We start from the raw sequence: 20,256 nt of genomic DNA on the forward strand, positions 1-20,256 counted from the left end.
GGAGTTTGAATTTGGTTCTGGGGGCTCTTCAAGCTCTTCCGTTTGAACCTATGCATTCACTGGACATTAAATCACTTTCTTGGAAAGTTTTGTTTTCTTTTGGCCATCTCTTCTGCTAGAAGAGTTTCTGAATTATCTGCTCTTTCTTGTGTATCTCCTTTTCTGATTTTCCATCAGGATAAGGCGGTGTTGCGAACTTCTTTTAAATTTTTACCTAAGGTTGTGAATTCTAACAACATTAGTAGAGAAATTGTGGTTCCTTCATTATGTCCTAATCCTAAGAATTCTAAGGAGAGATCATTGCATTCTTTGGATGTAGTTAGAGCTTTGAAATATTATGTTGAAGCTACTAAGAATTTCCGAAAGACTTCTAGTCTATTTGTTATCTTTTCCGGTTCTAGGAAAGGTCAGAAGGCCTCTGCCATTTCTTTGGCATCTTGGTTGAAATCTTTAATTCATCATGCTTATGTCGAGTCGGGTAAATCTTCGCCTCAAAGGATTACAGCTCTTTCTACTAGGTCAGTTTCTACTTCGTGGGCGTTTAGGAATGAAGCTTCGATTGATCAGATTTGCAAAGCAGCAACTTGGTCTTCTTTGCATACTTTTACTAAATTCTACCATTTTGATGTGTATTCTTCTTCTGAAGCAGTTTTTGGTAGAAAAATACTTCAGGCAGCTGTTTCAGTTTGATTCTTCTGCTTTTAATTTCAGTTTTCTTCATTATAAGATTTAAACTTTATTTTGGGTGTGGATTATTTTTCAGCAGAATTGGCTGTCTTTATTTTATCCCTCCCTCTCTAGTGACTCTTGCGTGGAAGATCCACATCTTGGGTAGTCATTATCCCATACGTCACTAGCTCATGGACTCTTGCTAATTACATGAAAGAAAACATAATTTATGTAAGAACTTACCTGATAAATTAATTTCTTTCATATTAGCAAGAGTCCATGAGGCCCACCCTTTTTTGTGGTGGTTATGATTTTTTTGTATAAAGCACAATTATTCCAATTCCTTGTTTTTTATGCTTTCGAACTTTTTTCTTATCACCCCACTTCTTGGCTATTCGTTAAACTGATTTGTGGGTGTAGTGAGGGGTGTATTTATAAGCATTTTGAGGTTTGGGAAACTTTGCCCCTCCTGGTAGGAATGTATATCCCATACATCACTAGCTCATGGACTCTTGCTAATATGAAAGAAATGAATTTATCAGGCAAGTTCTTACATAAATTATGTTTTACCCCACCTCCTATATTTATAAAAATGTTTCCAATAGACGCCACTACACGGGACTTATGGCAGACGGTCCCTAAGGTGGAGGGAGCAGTTTCTACTTTAGCAAAGCGTACTACTATCCCGTTTGAGGACAGTTGTGCTTTTTCAGATCCAATGGATAAAAAATTGGAGGGTTACCTTAAGAAAATGTTTATTCAACAAGGTTTTATTTTACAGCCCCTTGCATGTCACGGCCGTGGCGGCATTCTGGTTTGAGGCCCTGGAAGAGGCCATCCATACAGCTCCATTGACTGAAATTATTGACAAGCTTAGAACACTTAAGCTAGCTAACTCATTTGTTTCTGATGCCATTGTTCATTTGACTAAACTAACGGCTAAGAATTCCAGATTCGCCATCCAAGCGCGTAGGGCACTATGGCTTAAATCCTGGTCAGCTAACGTGACTTCGAAGTCTAAATTACTCAAAATTCCTTTCAAGGGGCAGACCTTATTCGGGCCTGGTTTGAAGGAAATTATTGCTGACATTACTGGAGGTAAGGGTCACACCCTTCCTCAGGACAGGGCCAAAGCAAAGGACAAACAGTCTAATTTTCGTGCCTTTCGAAATTTCAAGGCAGGTGCAGCATCAACTTCCTCTGCTTCAAAACAAGAGGGAACTTTTGCTCAATCTAAGCAGGCCTGGAAACCTAACCAGTCCTGGAACAAGGGCAAGCAGGCCAGAAAGCCTGCTGCTGCCTCTAAGACAGCATGAAGGAACGCCCCCCTATCCGGCGACGGATCTAGTAGTGGGCAGACTTTCTCTCTTCGCCCAGGCGTGGGCAAGAGATGTTCAGGATCCCTGGTCGTTGGAGATCATATCTCAGGGATATCGTCTGGACTTCAAAGCTTCCCCTCCACAAGGGAGATTTCATCTTTCAAGGCTATCTGCAAATCAGATAAAGAAAGAGGCATTCCTACGCTGTGTGCAAGACCTCCTAGTTATGGGAGTGATCCATCCAGTTCCGCGGAAGGAACAAGGACAGGGTTTTTATTCAAATCTGTTTGTGGTTCCCAAAAAAGAGGGAACCTTAAGACCAATTTTGGATCTAAAGATCTTAAACAAATTCCTCAGAGTTCCATCTTTCAAAATGGAAACTATTCGGACCATTCTACCCATGATCCAAGAAGGTCAGTACATGACCACAGTGGACTTAAAGGATGCCTACCTTCACATACCGATTCACAAAGATCATCATCGGTTTCTAAGGTTTGCCTTTCTAGACAGGCATTACCAATTTGTAGCTCTTCCCTTCGGGTTCGCTACAGCCCCGAGAATCTTTACAAAGGTTCTGGGCTCACTTCTGGCGGTTCTAAGACCGAGAGGCATAGCGGTTGCTCCGTATCTAGACGACATCCTGATACAGGCGTCAAGCTTTCAAGTTGCCAAGTCTCATACAGAGATAGTTCTGGCATTTCTGAGGTCGCACGGGTGGAAAGTGAACGAGAAAAAGAGTTCTCTATCCCCACTCACAATAGTCTCCTTCTTAGGGACTCTTATAGATTCTGTAGAAATGAAAATTTACCTGACGGAGTCCAGGTTATCAAAACTTCTAAATGCTTGCCGTGTTCTTCACTCCATTCCGCGCCCTTCGGTAGCTCAGTGTATGGAGGTAATCGGCTTAATGGTAGCGGCAATGGACATAGTGCCATTTGCGCGCCTTCATCTCAGACCGCTGCAATTATGCATGCTGAGTTAGTGGAATGGGGATTACACAGATTTGTCCCCTCTGCTAAATCTGGATCAAGAGACCAGAGATTCTCTTCTCTGGTGGTTGTTTCGGGTACACCTGTCCAAGGGTATGACCTTTCGCAGGCCAAATTGGACAATTGTAACAACAGATGCCAGCCTTCTAGGTTGGGGTGCAGTCTGGAATTCCCTGAAGGCACAGGGATCGTGTACTCAGGAGGAGAAACTCCTTCCAATAAATATTCTGGAGTCAAGAGCGATATTCAATGCTCTTCTGGCTTGGCCTCAGTTAGCAACACTGAGGTTCATCAGATTTCAGTCGGACAACATCACGACTGTGGCTTACATCAACCATCAAGGGGGAACCAGGAGTTCCCTAGCGATGTTAGAAGTCTCAAAAATAATTCGCTGGGCAGAGTACCACTCTTGCCACCTGTCAGCAATCCATATCCCAGGCGTGGAGAACTGGGAGGCGGATTTTCTAAGTCGTCAGACTTTCCATCCGGGGGAGTGGGAACTCCATCCGGAGGTGTTTGCTCAGTTGATTCATCGTTGGGGCAAACCAGAGTTGGATCTCATGGCGTCTCGCCAGAACACCAAGCTTCCTTGTTACGGATCCAGGTCCAGGGACCCAGAAGCGACGCTGATAGATGCGCTACCAGCGCCTTGGTTCTTCAACCTGGCTTATGTGTTTCCACCGTTTCCTCTGCTCCCTCGACTGATTGCCAAAATCAAACAGGATAGAGCATCGGTGATTCTGATAGCACCTGCGTGGCCACGCAGGACTTGGTATGCAGACCTAGTGGACATGTCATCCTTTCCACCATGGACTCTGCCTCTAAGACAGGACCTTCTGATACAAGGTCCTTTCAATCATCCAAATCTAATTTCTCTGAGACTGACTGCATGGAGATTGAACGCTTGATTCTATCAAAGCGTGGCTTCTCCGAGTCAGTCATTCATACTTTAATACAGGCACGAAAGCCTGTTACCAGGAAAATCTACCACAAGATATGGAGTAAATATCTTTATTGGTGTGAATCCAAGACTTACTCATGGAGTAAAGTTAGGATTCCTAGAATATTGTCTTTTCTCCAAGAGGGCTTGGACAAAGGATTATCAGCTAGTTCCTTAAAGGGACAGATTTCTGCGCTGTCTATTCTTTTGCACAAGCGTCTGGCAGAGGTTCCAGACGTCCAGGCATTTTGCCAGGCTTTGGTTAGATTTAAGCCTGTGTTTAAACCTGTTGCTCCCCCGTGGAGCTTAAACTTGGTTCTTAAGGTTCTTCAAGGAGTTCCGTTTGAAGCCCTTCATTCCATTGATATTAAACTTTTATCTTGGAAAGTTCTTTTTTTGATGGCTATTTCCTCGGCTCGGAGAGTCTCTGAGCTATCTGCCTTACAATGTGATTCTCCCTATCTGATTTTTCATGCAGATAAGGTAGTTCTGCGTACCAAACCTGGGTTTTTACCTAAGGTGGTTTCTAACAAGAATATCAATCAAGAGATTGTTGTTCCATCGTTGTGCCCTAATCCTTCTTCAAAGAAGGAACGTCTTTTACATAATCTAGCTACTAAGGATTTTCGTCAAACATCTTTCCTGTTTGTCGTTTACTCTGGACAGAGGAGAGGTCAAAAAGCTTCGGCAACCTCTCTTTCCTTTTGGCTTCGGAGCGTAATAAGCCTAGCCTATGAGAATGCTGGACAGCAGCCCCCTGAAAGGATTACAGCTCATTCTACTAGAGCTGTGGCTTCCACCTGGGCCTTCAAAAATGAGGCCTCTGTTGAACAGATTTGCAAGGCTGCGACTTGGTCTTTGCTTCACACTTTTTCAAAATTTTACAAATTTTATACTTTTGCTTCTTCGGAGGCTGTGTTTGGGAGAAAGGTTCTTCAGGCAGTGGTTCCTTCCGTTTAAGTTCCTGCCTTGTCCCTCCCATCATCCGTGTACTTAAGCTTTGGTATTGGTATCCCACAAGTAATGGATGATCCGTGGACTGGATACACTTAACAAGAGAAAACATAATTTATGCTTACCTGATAAATTTATTTCTCTTGTAGTGTATCCAGTCCACGGCCTGCCCTGTCCTTTTAAGGCAGGTCTAAATTTTAATTAAACCACAGTCACCACTGCACCCTATGGTTTCTCCTTTCTCTGTTTGTTTTCGGTCGAATGACTGGATATGACAGTTAGGGGAGGAGCTATATAGCAGCTCTGCTGTGGGTGATCCTCTTGCAACTTCCTGTTGGGAAGGAGAATATCCCACAAGTAATGGATGATCCGTGGACTGGATACACTACAAGAGAAATAAATTTATCAGGTAAGCATAAATTATGTTTTTGTTTACGTTCGTCATCAGAAGCATTGAATGTTCATCTTCAAATGTTTTATTTCAGAGACCACACAGATAGAAGATCCAAGAAAGTTATGGCGGAAAGAACAGGAGCGGATGTTGAAGGACTATCTCATGGTTGCACAGGATGCCCTAAGCACTCAAAAGGAACTTTACCATGTAAAAGAACAAAGGTTGGCACTTGCCCTGGATGAGTATGTGAGGCTCAATGATGCCTACAAAGAAAAGTCCAGCTCACGCACAAGCTGTAAGTATAAAAAAATATGTAAATATTAGTCGCTGAATGAAATGACAGCTGTCTTATCACTTATGCTATCATACACCACAATTTTAGTGCTTGCAATTTTAGTTATTGTTGAGTATTGCAGCTTCTTTGTAAATTGAAGTAGCTTAAGACTGTAACAACAGCATTGCTAACATTCAGTAAATGTATAATTTACAAAAAAGGTAAATACATATACATTAAACCATAAAACAAAACTGATTTTTATTATTTGTACTTTCAGTGTTTTCAGGTTCATCCTCAAGCACTAAATATGACCCTGATATCCTTAAGGCAGAAATATCCACAACAAGAGTACGGGTAAGGGATCTCATTTTTTCTTTTTTCATTTTCTTACTTACCTCTTCGATTTCTGCTCCACTGATTTAGTCTTATCCTGCGAGTCTGAGTAATGGAATATCTATTGTATGTATAGTCAGACACTGATCTGTCTGCAGTTGGACACATTGGCTGAAATGGACAATATGAAACCATTTTTGATGTTTCTAGTTTTATTGGCGCACTGCCCATAACAGTGTAAGTGCAACTCAAACCTCTCTCTAAATTAATTCTCCAGGTGGGTAAAAGAGGTAAGTGGAGGGCCTCAGATTCTGTCCTGGGTCAACTTATCTTTAATCTATTTAGTAACAATCTGGAAAGGGGCATCAAAAGTCAAGTGTGTTTGAAGATGATACAAAACTAAAGGGACAGAAAAGTCAATATTAAACATTCATGATTCAGATAGAGCATGCAATTTTAAAAAAAACTTCAAAGTTTACTTCTGTTATCAATTTTGCTTAATTTCCTTGTTATCCTTTGTTAAAGAGTAATCCTATAAATTATAACGGCTCAGAGATATGAGGTCTCAGGTGTTAGAATAAAAAAAAGCAGGCAAAGGGTTTTAACATAGAGATGTATATATATATATATATATATATATATATATATATATATATATATATATATATATATATATATATATATATATATATATATATATAATGTAGAGAAAATAACTCATTGTTTAAACTATTTACAAATCTAGACAAGTCAGAAGACTTGCTTTTCCCACAGAAACTCTCTGATTACATTGTTTCCAAAGCAGCATAAGATTCTGGGTGAGATATGCAAATGAGGTTCACAATGACTCACTTTTTTACTTTTCGCCTGCTTTTTAAGGCAGACTTCCATTTATGCCATAGCATTGCCGCATTACACAGCTTTTAAGCTTAGCTAGGGTTAGTACAGTGATTCAGACCAATCCCAGGACAGCTGTTTCGTGGTTATTGCCACTCATCAGCTGGGAGTAGGATGAATCACTGCTTAGTAAAGTTGATTTCTGGGGTTAATAAAACAGCAATTAAAATTATGGGGAGGTGAAAAGTGAGTTTAAAATCCTCCACTAAATACAAAATGTAGAGAAAATAACTCATCGTGTAAACTATTTACAAATCTAGACAAGTCAGAAGGAGTATTCAGTGGAGGATTTTAAACTCACTTTTCGCCTCCCCATAATTTTAATTGCTGTTGTATTTCCCCCAGAAATCAACTTTACTAAGCAGTGATTCAACCTACTCCCAGCTGATCAGTGGCAATAACCACAAAACAGCTGTCCTGGAATTGGTCTGAATCACTGCACTAACCCTAGCTAAGCTTAAAAGCTGTGTAATGCGGTGATGCTATGGCGTAAAGGGAAGTCTGCCTTAAAGGGACACTGAACCCAATTTTTTTCTTTCATGATCTAATTTAATCCTATTATCAATGTTTCTTCGTCCTCTTGGTATCTTTATTTGAAATGCAAGAATGTAAATTTAGATGCCGGCCCATTTTTGGTGAACAACCTGGGTTGTTCTTGCTGATTGGTGGATAAATTCTACCACCAATAAAAAAAAGTGCTGTCCAGATGTCTGAACCAAAAAAAAAGCTTAGATGCCTTCTTTTTCAAATAAAGATAGCAAGAGAATGAAGAAAAATTGAGAATAGGAGTAAATTAGAAAGTTGCTTAAAATTGCATGCTCTATCTGAATCACGAAAGAAAACAATTGGGTTCAGTGTCCCTTTAAGAAAAAGGCTAAAAGTAAAAAAGTGAGTCATTGTAAACCTTATTTGTATATCTCACCCAGAATCCTTTGCTGCATTGGAAACAATGTAATCAGAGAGTTTCTGTGGGAAAAGCAAGTCTTCTGACTAGATTTGTAAATAGTTTACAGAATTAGTTATTTTCTCTACATTTTGTATTTAGTGGAGGATTTTAAACTCACTTTTCACCTCCCCATAATTTTAATTGCTGTTCTATATCTATCTATCTATCTATCTATCTATCTATCTATCTATCTATCTATCTATCTATATATATATATATATATATATATATATATATATATATATATATATATATATATATCTATATACAGATGGCCCTCGGTTTACGACGGTTCAATTTGCACCGTTTCAGAATAACGCCCTTTTTTTTGCTATTGAAAAGCATTGACTGCTATTGAAAGCATTAGCACATGCATACATTAAAATAGCCAGTAGGTGGAGCTGTCCGCTTGTGTTGCAGCAAACACATGCAAAGAAAAGCAAGCCAGACATGATCAATGGATCAGCTTTCAAATGAACAAGATCTAGCAGCCACTTCCCTTAGATGCAGACTCAATGCAGAGAACTGTTTGCAGAAAAAGGCAAGTAAAAAACGTTTTTGTTCATTAAACTTAGTTTGATGATGATCCAGTCTGTTGTTTGATTAAACACAGGCAGGCTAATCAGTGTATAACCAGACCTGAGCAATGGATTCGTTTTTAAAGGAACAAGATCTAGCAGCCACTTCCCTTTGCTGCAGAAAAATGCAAGTAAAAAAACGTTTTTCTACATTAAACTTAGTTTGGTGATGATACAGTCTGTTGTGTGATTATTTTGTTTTTGTTCATTAAACTTAGATTGATGATGATGATACAGTCTGTGTCTGTGTGATAATTTTATTAGGTGCGGTTTAGCAAATGTTTTTGTTTATTGAACTTAGTTTGATGATGATACAATCTACAGTATATTTTTAGGTTTATAATGCTGTTTACCATTTAAAGTCTTCATTTCAAAGCTTTAAAAATAATGTATTAGGTGTTACTTATGTCAATTTTGAGAGGGGGCTGGAACCTAACTCCCTCACATCCCATTGACTTACATTATAAACTGGGTTTCAATTTACAATGGTTTCGATTTACAACCATTCCTTCTGGAACCTAACCCCGGCGTAAACTGAGGGCTACCTGTATATATATATAGATATATATATCTATCTATACAGTATATATATATATATATATATATATATATATATATATATATATATATATATATATATATATATATATATATATAGAAAGATGAATATGTATGTAGATATATGTGTATCAATGTGTACATATGTATTTATGTATTTATATGTATATATATGTTTTTACAGATATATACTGTATATATGCATGTTTATATATGTCTACATATGTATTTATAAGTGCATTGGGGACCTTTGCGGTCAAGTTGATGAAAACATGAAAAAACATTTATGAAATATTTATACTGTGTATTTACTGTAAATATTTCACATTCCAATGTTCTGCACATAGCAGAATATGTTATTTGTGTTTTTAAATAGATATTCCTACATATATATATATATATATATATATATATATATATATATATATATATATATATATATATATATATATATATGTGTGTGTGTGTGTGTATATATATATATATATATATATATATATATATATATATATATATACATGTCTATAAATGAAAGCACTCACTGGACTTCGGTCATCTGTGACCATTTTATTTTTATTTTGTGACGTTTTGGGACCTCAAACGTCCCTTCCTGTGTCGCTGAAGGATATGATTACAATGTACACATTTATACAGGGCCCATATAAACGTAGTGCAGTAGCAACTAAACACAGGGACTTTGAGGGAAAGTTCTAACCAACCCATCACCAGTTTGTGACAAAGATAGGTAACCAACCTTTCACCAGTTTGTGACGTCGAGGGCTAACCAACCTTTCACCAGTTTGTGACATTGTGGGTTAACCAACCCATCACCAGTTTGTGACATAGAGGGTTAAACAAGCCATCACCAGTTTGTGACATAGAGGGTTAACAAACCCTTTACCATTTTGTGATATATATAACATGTAATATGGGTAGACTTGATGGGCCTTTTTGGTTCTTATCTACCATCATATTCTATGTTTCTATATAGACTGGTACCCTTCATAACAATGTTATCACCGGTTTGACACAGCCAAGCCACTTAAGGCGAGTCTGTGGCTTAGTTTAGTGGGTGCAAGAATTAATAAAACACTCTCTAGTCTGTACTAGACACAGAAAAATGCCCACCATTTAGTATTACTAAATGTGAAAATTCAGACTTATAGATTGCCAAACACTCTTCAACAAAGAATAACATGAGAATAAATCAAATTTAATAATATAATTAAATTGTGAACTTTTTTAAAAATTGTATTCTCTACCTGAATCATGAAAGAAAAATGTTCTATCAACAGACTGTCTTCATCTTGCTTAGCTTTTACATAAATAACATTTCAGTCATTTCTGTGTCTAAGGGGAGGTAAGTGTTGGGAAATTCAGGTTGGAACAATCACAAAATAAGGAGATGCTAGCATACCAGAGGACGCGTTGACAGTGGATGTACAAATGACAGACGTAGTTTTAACAGATATCAAAGCAGATGTTATAATAGTTTATTTGTATCAAGTATTTTGCTATGATGCTATACAAACCTATTTATAGACCAGATGTATATTTTTTTAAATGCTTGATTGTAATTTGTATATACACTTAGAAACTGCAGTAGACAAAATAATGTGAACACCATTATTATAGGGGTTAATATTAGTTGTGTAGGTTACAATGAAATCACCCAAACGTTATGATTATCTTTTGTTTATTGTTTCTTTGTCTATATTCTCTAGGTTGTATACCAGTGTAGTATTAAAGGGACACGCAAGTCAAAATTAAACTTTTGATTCAGATAGAACATGCAATTTTAAAAAACTTTCCAAATTACTTCAATTAACAAAATGTGCACACAGTCTTTTTATATTTACACTGTTTGAGTCACCAGCTCCTACTGAGCATGTGCAAGAATTCACAGAATATACGTAGATGTATTTGTGATTGGCTGATGGGCTGTCACATGATACAGGAGGAGTGGAAATAGAGACAACTTTGAAATTTGTTGGAAAAGAAAACTACTCATTTGAAGTTCAGACTAATTTCTATTGCATTGTATTTTTATCATGCATGTGTTCATTATGCAAATCTACTGTATTTACTGGTCCTTTAAAGGGACAGTATACATCAATTTTCATTTAACTGCATGTAATAGACACTACTATAGACAATAATATGCACAGATACTGATATACAAATCCAATGTAACATCCTCCCTTCATCTGCATATGAAAAGATCCTTTATATACAAACAGAAGCAGTCTGATGTCTGTATACATCAGTATACATCTAAAACTTTGGGGTTTGGTTAGGAATCTGAAAATCAGCACACTGTTATTTAAAAATAAGCAAAACTATACATTTTTACAAAAACACACCCGGATGGCCTATATAAATGGATAATCTACAAAACATTTATGCAAAGAAAAATCTAGTGTATAATGTCCCTTTAAGCAGAAATGGGAAGTGCAAGCAGATAAACACAGTAATTTTATTATCTACAAAGTATGTTTTGTGTGACTCTTGTGTTTTAAATCTGAATTTATAACCATGGTGTGAGCCTTAAATAGATGCTATTGCCATGTTAAACATGCTTGTGTTTGTAAGAGTGAACCCTTCTTTTGTGTTACTTCTGTGGAATCTTATGGTGCTCTACAAATGACAGATAATAATAATAATTAATGTGATCTATAGAAGAAAAAAACACTATTTCAGATAATGAAGAATTTAAGAATTCAATTAGTAATTCACTTATTATAGAACAGTAATTTGCTATGTAATTCAATTTCAATAGACGCCGCTTCCCTCATCCACCTGATCTTGAGACAACATGGAACAGTATTTTGAAGCACTATTCAAAAGCAGTTGTAATGTGCTGCCAATCCTGAGCTGAACACAGCTGGTGATTGGAGGCTACAGATATGTGACTCATAATAAGCTCAGCTGCCGCGTTTAGCTCTGGGCCCGTAGTGCATTGCTGGTCCAGAGGAGACTTTAAAGAAACATGAAACACAATTTTTTTCTTTCATTATTCAGATAGAGAACACAATTTTAAAAAAGTTTCCAATTTACTTTTATTATCAAATTTTAGTTGTTCTTATGTTATTTTTTGTTGAGGAGATACCTAGGTAGAGGTAGCATGCACGTGCCTGAAGCGCAACATGACAGGAAATAGCGCTGCCATCTAGAGCTCTTGCTAATGTATAACATTGTTGCAAGACTACTGCCATATAGTGTGGCAGACACGTGCACACTCCAGAGCTTATATCCCTGTTTCTCAACAAAGGATAACAAGAAAAGAAGAACATTTAATAAAAGAAGTAATTTGAAAAGTAGTTTAGAATTGTATGCTCTATCTGAATCATGAAAGAAAACGTTTGGGTTTTATGTCCCTTTAAGGATGTGTTAAATCCCTTTCTGGAGGTTATTGCACTGTCGCTTGCATATAACATTGTTTAACAAAAGGCCATAATGCTTTAGATCATTTTTGCTGGATAGTAAAGGATAGTAAAGTCAAAATTAAACTTTAATGATTCAGATCAGGCATGTAATTTTAAACAACTTTCCAATTTACCTTTATCATCAGATTTTGCTTTGTTTTCCTGGTATTGTTTGTTCAAGGCTAAACCCAGGTAGACTCATACACTGATTTCTAAACCCTTGAAGGCAACCCCTTATCTCAGTGCATTTTATTAGCTTTTCACAGTGGTATTTATGCAAAACTGGGGAAGAGGTAATAAAGGGATTATCTATGTTTTTAAACAATAACATTTTCAAGTACACTGTTCCTTTAAATCTATTATTAACATCATTGATTAATCACATCAAAAGAATGTTTTGCACACACAACAAAAAAAGTAAAGCTTTTTAAACTGATATTGGAACTAACAGGAAATTGGTGTTTAGTATTCCTAGGGATGCATTATGATAAGAACAGCTGCTACAGATCTGTTTTTGGGGACAGGCACATGATCTCACGAGCATGAAAGCAGTTGTATTCAGGACAGGAACATTCCTTTACTCTAATGGATTTTAAACTACACTCTTCAAGATGCAACAGTGAAAAACAGATTGTAATGTCTGAATTAGCCAATGCTCACATAATTCTACTTGTTTCCCAACAGGTTAAAAAGCTGAAGCGGGAGCTGTCACAAATGAAGCAGGAGCTGTTATACAGAGAGCAAGGGTTTGAAACATTGCAACGGTGAGTTTACAGCAGAATTTTGTTCTCTCAACACCTCATTGAGCATCTTGGCACAGCACCATTTTCTCATTCTGCATAACCTTTATTTTTAAGGACACATAGGAAAACAAGAGTGTTTTCCATCAAAAGTCATGAGATTCTGGCACATTGCATGGCTTGAAATGATAATGCGTTGCTTGTGACATGACACTTTTTTTTCACGCCGTAACAAATTGTGGTGCTGTGAACTCAAAGAAGGTCATAGCATGATATGAGCAAATAATAAATAGATTAGTTCTACTCCTATAGACTTATCCTATGCATATCTTTTGACATTATAACATACACGGTCAATTTGAACAATACCGGTGTGTGTGTGTGTGTATATGTATGTATATATATATATATATATATATATATATATATATATATATATATATATATATATATATATATATATATATATATATATATAGATAGACATCTTGTTTGCTGCAGTTATTTTCTAGTAGCCAAACTCTATCCACCACTCGCCTTATGTGGCAGAGCCAATCTGGGCTTTTTATTGGAATAGACAATGTTGGTAAATTATGCCTTGTTTAGTAGTCTGATGCAGCCAATCATTTTTGGTTCAGCACCCTAGATAGCGCTTGCTTATTGGTTGCTACATTTAGTCACCAATAAGCAAGCTCTACCCAGGTGCTGAACCAAAAATGGGGGTCTCTAGGCACTTGTAGCAGGCCATCAAAAAGACCCCCATGATCCTTTGTTTTAACACCCAGAACCCTCTCTTTAACCCCTTAATGACCACAGCACTTTTCCATTTTCTGTCCGTTTGGGACCAAGGCTATTTTTACATTTTTGCGGTGTTTGTGTTTAGCTGTAATTTTCCTCTTATTCATTTACTGTACCCACACATATTATATACCATTTTCTCGCATGTAGGGAGCTTCTAGGGTTAATTTTAGCTTTAGTGTAGTAGACAACCCCAAGTATTGATCTAGGCACATTTTGGTATATTTCATGCCACCATTTCACCGCCAAATGCGATCAAATTAAAAAAAACATAACATTTTTCACAATTTTAGGTTTCTCACTGAAATTATTTCCAAACAGCTTGTGCAATTATGGCACAAATTGTTGTAAATGCTTCTCTGGGATCCCCTTTCTTCAGAAATAGCAGACATATATGGCTTTAGTGTTGATTTTTGGTAATTAGATTACATGTGTATTATGCCCAGCAGTGAAGGGGTTAATTAGGGAGCTTGTAGGCAGTTTGTAGGGTTAATTTTAGCTTTAGTGTAGTGTAGTAGACAACCCAAAGTATTGATCTAGGCCCATTTTGGTATATTTCAAGCCACCATTTCACCGCCAAAAGTGATCAAATAATTATTTTTTTTCACAAACGTTAAGTTTCTCACTTGTGCAGTTATGGCACAAATGGTTGTAAATGCTTCTCTGGGATCCCCTTTGTTCAGAAATAGCAGACATATATGGCTTTGGCGTTGCTTTTTGGTAATTAGAAGGCCGCTAAATGCTGCTGTGCATCACACGTGTATTATGGATGGCAGTGAAGGGGTTAATTAGGTCGTTTGTAGGGAATTTGCAGGGTTAATTTTAGCTTTAGTGTAGAGATCAGCCTCCCACCTGTCACATTACACCCCCTGATCCCTCCCAAACAGCTCCCTTCCCTCCCCCACCCCACAATTGTCCCCGCCATCTTAAAGGGACAGTCTAGTCAAAATTAAACTTTCATGATTCAGATAGGGCATGCAATTTTAAACTTTCCAATTTACTCTTATTATCTAATTTGCTCAATTCTTTAGATATCCTTTGTTGAAGAAATAGCAATGCACAATGACCACAGCACTTTTCCATTTTCTGTCTGTTTGGGACCAAGGCTATTTTTACATTTTTGCGGTGTTTGTGTTTAGCTGTAATTTCTCTTGTTAAGTGTGTTCAGTCCACGGGTCATCCATTACTTATGGGATATATTCTCCTCCCCAACAGGAAGTTGCAAGAGGATCACCCAAGCAGAGCTGCTATATAGCTCCTCCCCTCACATGTCATATCCAGTCATTCTCTTGCAAGTCTCAACAAAGAAGGAGGTCGCGAGAGGAGATAGGAGTTTTTTACCTAATTATTCTTCAATCAAAAGTTTATTATTTTAAAATGGCACCGGAGTGTGCTGTTTTTTTCTCTCAGGCAGTATTTAGAAGAAGAATCTGCCTGCGTTTTTCTATGATCTTAGCAGACGTAACTAAGATCCACTGGCTGTTCTCGCACATTCTGAGGAGTGGGGTAACTTCAGAAAAGGGAATAGCATGCGGGGTCCCCCGCAAATGAGGTATGTGCAGTAATATTTTCTAGGAATGGAATTGACTAAGAAAACACTGCTGTTACCCATATGATGTAAGTACAGCCTTTAATGCAGTAGTAGCGACTGGTATCAGGCTGATAAATGTATGCGCAGTTGAGTTATTTTCTAGGGACTAGAATTTGACTGAGAAAATACTGTTAATACTGAAATAAATGTATGAGCCTTAACTGCAGTAGAAGCGACTGGTAGCAGGCTTAGTGATAACTTTGCATAACACTGGAAAGTTGTTTTTAAAACGTTTACTGGCATGTTATTCGTTTTGTGAGGTACTTTGGTGATAAATCTTTTTGGGCATGATTTTTTTCCATATGGCTAACGTGTATTTCTGCATAGAATAACAGGTCTCCCACTGTTGTAATATGAGTGGGAGGGGCCTTTTTTAGCACCTTGTTGCGCAGTTAAAATTCGTGCACAGTCTTCCTGCTTCTTCCTCCTTGATCCAGGACGTCTACAGAGAGCTCAGGGGTCTTCAAAATTCATTTTTGAGGGAGGTAATCAGTCACAGCAGACCTGTGACAGTGTGTTTGACTGTGATAAAAGCGTTAAATCTTAAATTGATTATCCGTTTTTGGGTATTGAGGGGTTAATCATCCGTTTGCTAGTGGGTGCAATCCTCTGCTAAATTCATACAATTACTGTTAAAATTGTTGGCTATAACTGAATTAGTTCATTGTTATTTCAACTGTGACAGTTTTTTGTGTTTTTAAAAGCGCTGCAGCGTTTTTTCAATTGCTTGTAAATTTATTGACAGATTTTTTCCAAGCTTGCTAGCCTTCATTGCTAGTCTGTTTAAACATGTCTGATACAGATGAATCTACTTGTTCATTATGTTTAAAAGCCAATGTGGAGCCCAATAGAAATATGTGTACCAATTGTATTGATGTTACTTTAAATAAAAGTCAGTCTTTACCGGTAAAGAAATTATCACCAGACAACGAGGGGGAAGTTATGCCGCCTAACTCTCCTCATGTGTCAGTACCTTCGCCTCCCGCTCAGGAGGTGCGTGAGATTGTGGCGCCAAGTACATCAAGGCCCTTACAAATCACTTTGCATGATATGGCTAATGTTATGAAAGAAGTATTATCTAATTTGCCTGAGTTAAGAGGCAAGCGCGATAGCTCTGGGTTTAGGACAGAGCGCGCCGATGACACGAGAGCCATGTCCGATACTGCATCACAATTTGCAGAACATGAGGACGGAGAGCTTCATTCTGTGGGTATTCAGAAATTTCAAATTTTAAATTTAAGCTTGAGAACCTCCGTGTATTACTATGGGAGGTGTTAGCGGCTCTGAACGATTGCGACACGGTTGCAATCCCAGAGAAATTATGTAGGCTGGATAAATACTATGCGGTACCGGTGTGTACTGACGTTTTTCCTATACCTAAAAGTCTTACAGAGATTATTAGCAAGGAGTGGGATAGACCCGGTGTGCCCTTTTCCCCTCCTCCGATATTTAGAAAAATGTTCCCAATAGACGCCACCACACGAGATTTATGGCAGACGGTCCCTAAGGTGGAGGGAGCAGTTTCTACTTTAGCCAAGCGTACCACTATCCCGGTGGAAGATAGTTGTGCTTTCTCAGATCCAATGGATAAAAAATTAGAAGGTTACCTTAAGAAAATGTTTGTTCAACAAGGTTTTATATTACAGCCCCTTGCATGCATTGTGCCCGTCACTGCTGCAGCGGCATTCTGGTTTGAGTCTCTGGAAGAGGCTATTCGCACAGCACCATTGGATGAGATTATGAACAAGCTTAAAGCCCTTAAGCTAGCTAATGCATTTATTTCGGATGCCGTTGTGCATTTAACCAAACTAACGGCTAAGAACTCCGGATTCGCCATCCAGGCGCGCAGAGCGCCATGGCTTAAATCCTGGTCAGCAGATGTAACTTCTAAATCTAAATTGCTTAATATTCCTTTCAAAGGGCAAACCTTATTCGGGCCCGGCTTGAAAGAAATTATTGCTGACATTACTGGAGGTAAGGATCACACCCTTCCTCAGGACAGGGCCAAATCAAAGGCCAAACAGTCTAATTTTCGTGCCTTTCGTAATTTCAAGGCAGGAGCAGCATCAACTTCCTCCGCTCCAAAACAGGAAGGGACTGCTACTCGTTACAGACAGGGTTGGAAAGGCAACCAGTCCTGGAACAAGGGCAAGCAGGCCAGAAAACCTACTTCTGCCCCTAAGACAGCATGAAGAAAGGGCCCCCTATCCGGAAACGGATCTAGTGGGGGGCAGACTTTCTCTCTTCACCCAGGCCTGGGCAAGAGATGTCCAGGATCCCTGGGCGTTGGAGATCATATCTCAGGGATACCTTCTGGACTTCAAAACTTCTCCTCCACAAGGGAGATTTCATCTGTCAAGGTTATCAACAAACCTAATAAAGAAAGAGGCATTTCTACGATGTGTACAAGTAATGGGAGTGATCCACCCGGTTCCGCGGACGGAACAAGGGCAAGGTTTTTACTCAAATCTGTTTGTGGTTCCCAAAAAAGAGGGAACCTTCAGGCCAATCTTGGACCTGAAGATCTTAAACAAATTCCTAAGGGTTCCATCGTTCAAAATGGAAACTATTCGAACCAACCTACCCATGATCCAAGAGGGTCAGTATATGACCACAGTGGACTTAAAGTATGCCTACCTTCACATACAGATTCACAAGGATCATTATCGGTACCTAAGGTTTGCCTTTCTAGACAGGCATTACCAGTTTGTAGCTCTTCCCTTCGGGTTGGCTACGGTCCCGAGAATTTTTACAAAGGTTCTGGGCTTGCTTCTGGCTGTACTAAGACCGCGAGGCATAGCGGTGGCTCCGTACCTAGACGACATCCTGATACAAGCGTCAACTTTTCAAAATGCAAAGTCTCATACAGAGATAGTTCTAGCATTTCTAAGGTCGCATGGGTGGAAAGTGAACATGGAAAAGAGTTCTCTGTTCCCACTCACAAGGGTTCCCTTTCTAGGGACTCTTATAGATTCTGTAGAGATGAAGATTTACCTGACGGAGTCCAGGTTATCAAAAATCCTAAATGCTTGCCGTGTCCTTCATTCCATTCCAAGCCCATCAGTAGCTCTGTGCATGGAAGTAATCGGCTTAATGGTCGCGGCAATGGACATAGTGCCATTTGCGCGCCTACATCTCAGACCGCTGCAACTATGCATGCTAAGTTAGTGGAATGGGGATTACTCAGATCTGTCCCCTTTACTAACTCTGGACCAGGAGGCCAGAGATTCTCTTCTCTGGTGGTTGTCGCGGGTTCATCTGTCCAAAGGAATGACTTTTCGCAGACCAGATTGGATGATTGTAACAACGGATGCCAGCCTACTAGGCTGGGGTGCAGTCTGGAACTCCCTGAAGGCTCAGGGATCGTGGACTCAGGAGGAGAAACTCCTCCCAATAAACATTCTGGAATTAAGAGCAATATTCAATGCTCTTCTAGCTTGGCCTCAGTTAGCAACACTGAGGTTCATAAGATTTCAGTCGGACAACATCACGACTGTGGCTTACATCAATCATCAAGGGGGAACCAGGAGTTCCCTAGCGATGTTGGAAGTCTCGAAGATAATTCGCTGGGCAGAGTCGCACTCTTGTCACCTGTCAGCGATCTACATCCCAGGCGTGGAGAACTGGGAGGCGGACTTTCTAAGTCGCCAGACCTTTCATCCGGGGGAGTGGAACTTCACCCGGAGGTGTTTGCTCAACTGATCCTTCGTTGGGGCGAACCGGAGCTGGATCTCATGGCATCTCGCCAGAACGCCAAGCTTCCTTGTTACGGATCCAGGTCCAGGGACCCGGGAGCGGTGCTGGTAGATGCACTAGCAGCCCCTTGGGTTTTCAACATGGCTTATGTGTTTCCACCATTTCCGTTGCTACCTCGACTGATTGCCAGGATCAAACAGGAGAGAGCATCAGTGATTCTGATAGCGCCTGCGTGGCCACGCAGGACCTGGTATGCAGACCTAGTGGACATGTCGTCCTGTCCACCATGGTCTCTGCCTCTGAGGCAGGACCTTCTAATTCAGGGTCCTTTCAACCATCCAAGCCTAATTTCTCTGAGGCTGACTGCATGGAGATTGAACGCTTGATTCTATCAAAGCGTGGTTTTTCGGAGCCGTTTATTGATACGTTAATACAGGCTCGGAAACCTGTTACCAGAAAAATTTACCATAAGATATGGCGTAAATATTTATATTGGTGTGAATCCAAGAGTTACTCATGGAGTAAGGTTAGGATTCCTAGGATATTGGCTTTTCTACAAGAAGGTTTAGAAAAGGGTTTATCCGCTAGTTCGTTAAAGGGACAGATTTCTGCTCTGTCTAGTCTTTTACACAAACGTCTGGCAGAGAATCCAGACGTCCAGGCTTTTTGTCAGGCTTTGGCTAGGATTAAGCCTGTGTTTAAAACTGTTGCTCCTCCGTGGAGCTTAAACTTGGTTCTTAAAGTTCTTCAGGGTGTTCCGTTTGAACCCCTTCATTCCATTGATATTAAGCTTTTATCTTGGAAAGTTCTGTTTTTGATGGCTATTTCCTCGGCTCGAAGAGTCTCTGAGTTATCTGCCTTACATTGCGATTCTCCTTATCTGATTTTTCATTCAGACAAGGTAGTTCTGCGTACTAAACCTGGATTTTTACCTAAGGTTGTTTCTAACAGGAATATCAATCAAGAGATTGTTGTTCCTTCATTATGTCGTAATCCTTCTTCAAAGAAGGAAGTCTTTTGCATAATCTGGACGTAGTCCGTGCCCTGAAGTTCTACTTACAGGCAACTAAACATTTTCGGCAAACTTCTTCTCTGTTTGTCGTTTATTCTGGTCAGAGGAGAGGTCAAAAGGCTTCGGCCACCTCTCTCTCT

General features: G+C 39.1%; 1 protein-coding gene across 1 annotated transcript in view; it reads left to right on the forward strand.

Annotated features, from left to right (window-relative positions):
• WWC2 (WW and C2 domain containing 2) overlaps positions 1-20,256 on the forward strand; it is a 538,330-nt gene that overhangs the window by 263,350 nt on the left and 254,724 nt on the right. The window contains 3 exon segments of the mRNA XM_053700248.1: positions 5,357-5,560; positions 5,820-5,896; positions 12,964-13,043. Coding sequence (XP_053556223.1) covers positions 5,357-5,560; positions 5,820-5,896; positions 12,964-13,043 — 361 coding nt within the window.

The sequence above is a fragment of the Bombina bombina genome, chromosome 2, assembly GCF_027579735.1.
Source record: "Bombina bombina isolate aBomBom1 chromosome 2, aBomBom1.pri, whole genome shotgun sequence".
Lineage (NCBI taxonomy): Eukaryota > Metazoa > Chordata > Amphibia > Anura > Bombinatoridae > Bombina > Bombina bombina.